Source organism: Ylistrum balloti, unplaced genomic scaffold, assembly GCF_031769215.1.
Source record: "Ylistrum balloti isolate Yb309-2 unplaced genomic scaffold, AGI_CSIRO_Ybal_v1 Utg370598, whole genome shotgun sequence".
Classification (NCBI taxonomy): Eukaryota; Metazoa; Mollusca; class Bivalvia; order Pectinida; family Pectinidae; genus Ylistrum; species Ylistrum balloti.
The window spans coordinates 230086-239094 of NW_026782370.1; the positions used below are offsets into that span (position 1 = coordinate 230086).

General features: G+C 36.1%; 1 protein-coding gene across 1 annotated transcript; it reads left to right on the forward strand.

The window, feature by feature from the left end:
- Window positions 1–2983: 2983 nt before the first annotated feature.
- On the forward strand, window positions 2984–8357 carry LOC132556894 (uncharacterized). The gene is made up of 4 exons (XM_060221348.1): window positions 2984–3050; window positions 5222–5509; window positions 7199–7274; window positions 7946–8357. Exons 1-4 carry the CDS (start codon window positions 2984–2986, stop codon window positions 8355–8357), a joined length of 843 nt encoding a protein of 280 aa, XP_060077331.1.
- The last annotated feature ends 652 nt before the right edge of the window (window positions 8358–9009 follow it).

The following is a 9009-nucleotide window of genomic DNA, read 5'->3' on the forward strand; positions in this document are numbered from 1 at the left end:
CTCGGAGTCTTCTCACACACACACAAATTGTCACACCTGTCCTGGGATATTCTCAGCAATATAAGTATCTATTTTCTCGTACATGCGGCCATCTCTCAGCAACATCACAGAAGCGAATCTTACCCGTAAATAAAAAAACGATATTCTAAACGTTCAGGTGTATTGTAATGTTCAACAACTACGCTGTATAAAACAGCAATAATTGTCAAATGAGATCGACCATGGCTTGCTTCTCAGAACAAATAACTTCCTGGTTGGTCTGAATATCGAATTGGTGCTGTTCTCCTCAAATTAACCTTGTTAACATAACACATAAACTAATCAGTAAAACACATTAACCGCGTCCCTGCTAACTATCGACAATTGAACGATTCTGAGACAATAGAAACTGAATGGATGATCAGCGGGTATTCATCCGTCCATGCATATTGCGCAGAAGCCAGGTCTACTGTGGCGTGTACCAGGATTACAGACTTTGGTTGGATACACTCATTTACATATAAAAGGCTGGGTATATTTGTCGTCGGAGTTTAATTGTTTGTGTCTCCGTCCTAGGTAATCATTACAACCCGGAAGATATATAGAATTACACCGGGGTGAATACATAATCAGCGAGTCTACGTAAAGAAGGACTAATACGTGTTCGGGTGGGCCTTTAAAAATTTACATATTGTTGGAATTTTCTACATGGCTTGGCCAAAATAAAGACTTTCAACACAATCGCGTTTACACCTCCCTTAATGGGCGTATGAAATTGATATCAAACTGAAAAAAAATGACATAACTAAATCTATTTTAGGAGCTCTCCTTAGCTAATCATTGACTTAATCTACGATTTGTGTGTACGTAAGTCATGTCAAGAAAGCATGATACTAATGATTGTCAGGTGGACTGCGGTAACCTGAATGAAGAAGCGACCGCCATTTCAGCGATTACATCTAAACATGATATATATCTGTGTGTGTGGGGGGGGTGGGTGTCTCTCTCTCTCTCTCTCTCTCTCTCTCTCTCTCTCTCTCTCTCTCTCTCTCTCTCTCTCTCTCTCTCTCTCTCTCTCTCTCTCTCTCTCATATATATATACAAATATTCGTTGGATGCGTATTACTGGAATAGATATATGATCTATGAAGTAATAACGACAGTACGGACAAGCGAATTGTCAAATTTTCGAGGCAATCTACCCCTTTATCAAGACACAGATATTGCATAAATTCCATCACATACATAGAACATAAGATTTACACCACCGCTCTCGATTTAGATTCATAACTTTGTATTTGTTTTATGTTCTATGTATGTGATGTAGTTTGTGTAATATTTGCCTCGAAAATTTGACAATTCTCTTGTCCGTATTGTCGTTATTACGTCATTGATCATATATATATCTTCCTTCAAATCGCCTCACTTGACCATTCCCAAAATGTCTGGTGCCTCGGTTAATTCATCGATTCTCGCACATTGTTATCGGACGTCTTCAGTTTCGTCTACCCAGATCGGGTCAAAAAAGACTTACTTTTCATTATTTCCAGCTGAAATTTGTATACTATCACTGCTGGCACGATCAATTAGTGATTTTTAAACATCAAACCATCAACACATGTAATTTTGTCGAAATAGTTCGAACAGCCCAGTGAAACCTCATCCTTGCTTTGTGGCCAACCTACATTAACGATTCCTAGCTGTTTGCTTTCTGGAATTTCTGACACGTTTCTGGTAAAATTAACAAGGTGACTCGACACAGGATACTCCAGAGATTCTGATAAGTAAATGTAAATCTTGTTATCGCTATATCCTGAGACATACTGCACGTAAATGGATTTTTCTCAAATTTCATATGTAAATTTCCATTCGGTTTTATTTGAGCTCTTCAACATCGGGACAGGTAAAATGACAATAGGTTCCTCTTGTCCCTTGTTGTGTTTGTTTGATTTTTGGAGGGATGGATATTAAGAAAATAGTAGCGATATGATCCAACTGATCTAATAAAGACCTTAGTATGGTGGGCGTCAAGATCCCTGTGGGATCTCCTGTTTATATATATCTAACCTCTGCCTATTTCTGTTGATGTATCAGTATTTAATGTTTGGAGATTATGGAAGATATTTTGTGGTTTACAAAAGGTATTTTTTTTATTCTTATTTATTTATATTATAACTTACATATCAATTGTTATTTTAAGTACAAGTTTGATGTTTTCCTTTACTGAAGATCAATACTTAGAAATAAAGCCTTCTTATACTTTGAGATACACATAAAGAACTAGTTGTTCCGTTTTTCTCATTCTGTAACGCAAACAAGATTGTTTTCCTTTGTTTTTGTAAATAGTATAGGTGATGAGCATAAAAAGTCAATCGCTTGGAAGCTGATTTATCAGGAGGTTTCCATGACAATAGAAACCATTATACTGAATAAATACTTCGATGCGAGTAAAATCTCTCACCGAATTCCGCCTCGATTCCAAATTCAACAGTTCGCTCAACTTTACGGAGGGATCACAATTATTTATGAACTAAACAGCAACACACAATTGCTGAAATACAAATCTCGAGTATTTCTGAGTTTGGCGTAGTACTTGACCCGGTCATATTGTATTCAAAGTGATTGAAACCAAGTTTACAAATCGAAGCCGGTTAGTTATGTAAAACAGCAAGAAATACCATATCATAAAATACCAAATCTGAAAAATTTGAAGACGGATGGTCCACTTTTTGAAGTTAACTATGCATTTCACATCTAGGTATATTGCTCAGAAACTTTATCTTATCAAACCGGTAACTTGAGTTTCTTTTCCTTCTTAGTATATATAATATACATCCATGGTATAGATGTGTATTATTGTACATGACTAGATGATAACTTGTGATAACTGTGTAGATAAGTGCTCACCACATCGGCCGAGTTATCGGGCTACACTGTGCAGGACAGACCACCGATGGACCCACTTCATTGATACAAATAAACAGTGGAACGTTTTAAAAAAGAGATGGAGGATGAATACAAAATTTTAACAGTTCTTGTCATCTTAGCTGTTACAGCTGTACATAAAACAGGTAAGTAAAATAAGTCAGGGTTCTATTTTCCATCACGTGACACAATATTCCTGTGATAAAAGAAAGATCATACGTGTGATGATATAATGATATATCTGTGGGACGAGGACAGTTGATTTACAAGGGCCACTTACAGGTAGCTATTACATACGGGTATGTCTGTATATATAACACTATGTTTAGTCTCAGTAGCTGGTATGTCTGTATATATAACACTATGGTTAGTCTCAGTAACTGGTATGTCTGTATATATAACACAATGTTTAGTCTCAGTATGACTGTATATATAACACTATGTTAAGTCTCAGTAACGATATGTCAGTATATATAACACAATGTTTAGTCTCAGTATGTCTGTATATATAACACAATGTTAAGTCTCAGTAACGGGTATGTCTGTATATATAACACAGTGTTTAGTCTCAGTAACGGGTATGTATGTATATATAACACTATGTTTAGTCTCAGTAACGGGTATGTCTGTATATATAACACTATATTTAGTCTCAGTAACGGTATGTCTGTATATATAACACTATGTTTAGTCTCAGTAACGGTATTTCTGTATATATAACACAATGTTTAGTCTCAGTATGTCTGTATATATAACACTATGTTTAGTCTCAGTAACGGTATGTCAGTATATATAACACAATACTTAGTCTCAGTATGTCTGTATATATAACACAATGCTTAGTCTCAGTATGTCTGTATATATAACACAATGTTTAGTCTCAGTATGTCTGTATATATAACACAATGTTTAGTCTCAGTAACGGTATGTCTGTATATATAACACTATGTTTAGTCTCAGTAACGGTATGTCTGTATATATAACATAATGTTTAGTCTCAGTAACGGGTATGTCTGTATATATAACACTATGTTAAGTCTCAGTATGTCTGTATATATAACACTATGTTTAGTCTCAGTAACGGTATGTCTGTATATGTAACACAATGTTTAGTCTCAGTAAAGGGTATGTCTGTATATATAACACTATGTTTAGTCTCAGTAACAGTATGTCTGTATATGTAACTCAATGTTTAGTCTCAGTAACGGTTATATCTGTATATATAACACTATGTTAAGTCTCAGTATGTCTGTATATATAACACTATGTTAAGTCTCAGTAACGGGTATGTCTGTATATATAACACAATGTTTAGTCTCAGTAAAGGGTATGTCTGTATATATAACACTATGTTTAGTCTCAGTAACGGGTATGTCTGTATATATAACACAATGTTTAGTCTCAGTAAAGGGTATGTCTGTATATATAACACTATGTTTAGTCTCAGTAACGGTATGTCTGTATATATAACACAATGTTTAGTCTTAGTATGACTGTATATATAACACTATGTTTAGTCTCAGTAACGGGTATGTCTGTATCTATAACACTATATTTGTCTCAGTAACGGGTATGCCTGTATATATAACACTATATTTGTCTCAGTAACGGGTATTTTTGTATATATAACACTATATTTTTTCTCAGTAATGTATTTCATTTAACTGTGTTATTGGTTTGTCTAATATCATTGTATGTATAGCACTGGGACTTGTCCCGGTACTTAACTGTATGATAATGAGGACTTGTCCACGTACATTACTGTATGATAATGTGAACTTGTCCAGGTACTTTACTGTGTGATAATGTGATCTTGTCCAGGTACTTTACTGTGTGAAAATATATGGAATTTTCCCACTACTTTACTGTATGATACTGTGGATTTGTCCCGGTACTTTTCTGTGTGATAATGTGGACTTGTCCCGGTACTTTACTGTGTGATAATGTGGACTTGTCCAGGTACTTTACTGTGTGATAATATGGACTTGTCCCTGGTACTTTACTGTGTGATAATGTGGACTTGTCCAGGTACCTTACTGTGTGATAATGTGGACTTGTCCACGTACTTAACTGTGTGATACATTAAGGAAGTTGGACGTTTTCAATCCGATATCACCACTTACTACCATATCACAATGACAAATTGTTTGAAAGACAACAATCCAGGATATCAGATATGACGTAAGTTCTATTTCTAACATTCGAACTATTTATTTTAGTATACAACTATTTATATACTTATCAGGTTGTTCTAGTCACAATGATGTCCCCGCCTATGCCAGGCTCAGCCATGAGGTGCCTGCCAGTGTCTCCACAGAATCCCCGGACCAAACACGTGAACGATATACTAGAGATCACGTTTCATCAACATCGGCACTCAGTATATCATCGCCTGCAACGATTCCTTCATTGAAAACCGCGTCGTCCCCACCGGCCAGTATATCGACATCCACCCTATCTAAAGTGTCACATTCAACAAAAATGTCGCCAAACATTAGTGACGAGACTACAACAAGGTCCAGTGTTACGAAGACGTTCTTGTCTTCCACTTCCGCCTCCTCATCTGAGTCTTACTCGCAAGAATCGTCTTCTGCTGCGATTTCTCGTAGTTCAACAATCACCATGGTTCCGTCCGTTTATATGACGTCAGACACAACATTATCTACAATCACTAGGTACGGGTATAGATACCGCAATAGGCAGGTAGCATAAGGGATTTTTTCGCCTGCTATAGGATATTATTATAGAAATACATGACATAATAAAAGACAAATGCTGAAATTTAATAATGATAATGATAATCATCGTCATAATAAACTGTCATTCATTTTACCAGTACAAAGTAACAAATACCGTTATAATACACTGTCATTCATTTTACCAGTACAAAGTAACAAATATTACCGTTATAATACACTGTCATTCATTTTACCAGTACAAAGTAACAAATATACCGTTATAATACACTGTCATTCATTTTACCAGTACAAAGTAACAAATACCGTTATAATACACTGTCAATTCATTTTACCAGTACAAAGTAACAAATACCGTTATAATACACTGTCATTCATTTTACCAGTACAAAGTAACAAATATTACCGTCATAATACACTGTCATTCATTTTACCAGTACAAAGTAACAAATATTACCGTCATAATACACTGTCATTCATTTTACCAGTACAAAGTAACAAATATTACCGTCATAATACACTGTCATTCATTTTACCAGTACAAAGTAACAAATATTACCGTCATAATACACTGTCATTCATTTTACCAGTACAAAGTAACAAATATTACCGTTATAATACACTGTCATTCATTTTACCAGTACAAAGTAACAAATATACAGTTATAATACACTGTCATTCATTTTACCAGTACAAAGTAACAAATATTACCGTCATAATACACTGTCATTCATTTTACCAGTACAAAGTAACAAATATTACCGTCATAATACACTGTCATTCATTTTACCAGTACAAAGTAACAAATATTACCGTTATAATACACTGTCATTCATTTTACCTGTACAAAGTAACAAATATACCGTTATAATACACTGTCATTCATTTTACCAGTACAAAGTAACAAATATTACCGTCATAATACACTGTCATTCATTTTACCAGTACAAAGTAACAAATATACCGTTATAATACACTGTCATTCATTTTACCAGTACAAAGTAACAAATATTACCGTTATAATACACTGTCATTCATTTTACCAGTACAAAGTAACAAATATACCGTTATAATACACTGTCATTCATTTTACCAGTACAAAGTAACAAATATTACCGTCATAATACACTGTCATTCATTTTACCAGTACAAAGTAACAAATATTACCGTCATAATACACTGTCATTATATTAGATGTACAAAGTAACAACACACTTCCGTCATATTTTACAGTAGTCTATTTTAGCAGTACAAAGTAACAATAAAATACAGCTGTTATACTCTGTCATCAACGTGTATATTTTCTGTCTTACAAAGTGACCGTACTGTTGCCATCCGCGTCTACCCATCTCACTCATCTGCGGAACACACAGCGGGTAGGTATATCATGGAGTCTCCGCCCTGACGGCAGCAATGCTTTACAATAATATATCGATGTTTGGACAATTCACTGCGGAAGTGTATAATGTTATTGTATGGGTATATATGTTTATTTACAAAGATATCTTAGTTTGTTACATAGATGGATAAACGATCATAAGTATATCTGTACGTTACCCTGTGTTATCACTATTTTACATTTGTTGTCGTTAACCTAGGTATCATCGCTGGTGTCGTCTCCTCTCTCATTGTTGTTATCCTACTGGTGGCTGCAGTATTTTACTTTAAACGAAGGTAAGCAGGTCATATCGAAACCTTTTACGACTAGACTTCGTTTTTTATCAAATATCTTATATCTTAGATTGTCACAAAACCCTCAACTTGAAAAAAACATGTAGCGTCCCAGTGTGAGTGTGAGTCTAATTCCGCCAAACTTTGAATTTTTATTGTAACTAGCTTTCATAAAGTACACCTTGACACATCAATCATCTAAAACATAACTCCTATATTTTACGGGCCAGCAACACAGATTTTAAAGATGCTAGTAAGCTGTATTTTACGGCCCAAAAACACAAAGTCCAGAAAGTTCTAAGGGTTTTGGGAAGTTGGGAAGAATTTTCGCAGTTTATACAACAGCTTAATGGAGAAGTGTTGTATTTTCAAGTTTTGTTGAAGTCGTGATTTCTTTCCTTTCTAAATTTATCTTAAGGTTTTTTATGACGGTTTTATTCGTCCCCGACAATAGGAATCGTTAGAGTATCTCATGTAACTTGACTTACTCACCCTTCAACCCATTGTTTCATACTCTAATCTGTTGTTGTTTAAGAGTCAAAATCACAGGAAAACGTACCCATAATTAGTCAACATGAAACCAGTCACTGTCCTATTTGTTGAAACAAATGGTGATGTGTTGAAATTATCACTAATTCTTGTTATTTTGTTTATCTTTCATACTGTGACGTCAGACAAAGGCAAAAGTCCGCCGTTGAAGACCTAAAGGTTAACTACGAGAGTGAAAAATTTGAGGATATAACGGACACCGACTATGACGTCATAGCGATTTCTAGCTCCAATTATGATAAGCTTGAGAACGCTGATGTAGGTGAAAACCAGTACACCATGATAGTACGGGGAACAGGAGGAAATGAAATCCCTGAGGAAGATGTAGTCTCTCTAGATGACTCCTCGTCGTATGTTCTACCCAATGACTTCGGCATTGTTTCTAGCGTCCGGGCTAAAGTGAATGGCGTTACCAATAAATATGAAAACACAATGTTTTCTGTGGATATTAAAGACGATTTTGCACCAATTAAGGATGATGATGATTATATCCAATTTTCTGAAGGCAATGACCAAATACCTCATAAAACGTCATAGAGCTAAATGGACTACTTCTCTAACAAACATTTGTTGTATGGAAAATTTTAGCATAAAGAAGTTAATTCCATATGTCTAATGTTTTAACAACTGGTCTCGAACACTCTAAGTACTCTGGAAGTCAGACTCTGGAGGTCGAGGTCGGACTCTAGAGGGACTCTGAAAGTCGGACTCTGAGGTCAGATTCTGGAGGTCAGACTCTGAAAGTCGGACTCTGAGGTCGGACTCGGGAGGTTGGAATCTGGAGGCCGGACACTGAGGTCAGACTCTGGAGGTCAGACTCTGAGGTCGGACTCTCGAAGTCGGACTCGGGAGGTTGGAATCTGGAGGCCAGACTCTGAGGTCGGACTCTGGAGGGTCGGACTCGGGAGGTTGGAATCTGGAGGCCGGACTCTGAGGTCGGACTCTGGAGGTCGGACTCTGGAGGTCAGACTCTGGAGGTCGGACTCTGAGGTCAGACTCTGGGGGTCAGACTCTGAGGTTTAGTTTTTCATTCTTGGGAATGTACCAAGCCTCTGTGGATCGGATGTTTAAACACTATTCCCTTACTCCCGAGCCTGTCACCACTCAACTAAACAACAAATATGTCAAAGACTTAAAATTGAATAATTGGAATAAAATCAGTCATTCATTAGGAAAAATTACAAATGTA

What these genes read in the sequence shown, in the direction of transcription:
- LOC132556894 (XM_060221348.1), top strand. Translation starts at nt 2,984, where the DNA reads ATGGAGGATGAATACAAAATTTTAACAGTTCTTGTCATCTTAGCTGTT. An exon ending in TACAGCTGTACATAAAACAG is followed by an intron (nt 3,051 to 5,221) that starts GTAAGTAAAATA and finishes GTGTCTCCACAG; the next exon opens with AATCCCCGGACCAAACACGT. An exon ending in GTCTTCTGCTGCGATTTCTC is followed by an intron (nt 5,510 to 7,198) that starts GTAGTTCAACAA and finishes TCGTTAACCTAG; the next exon opens with GTATCATCGCTGGTGTCGTC.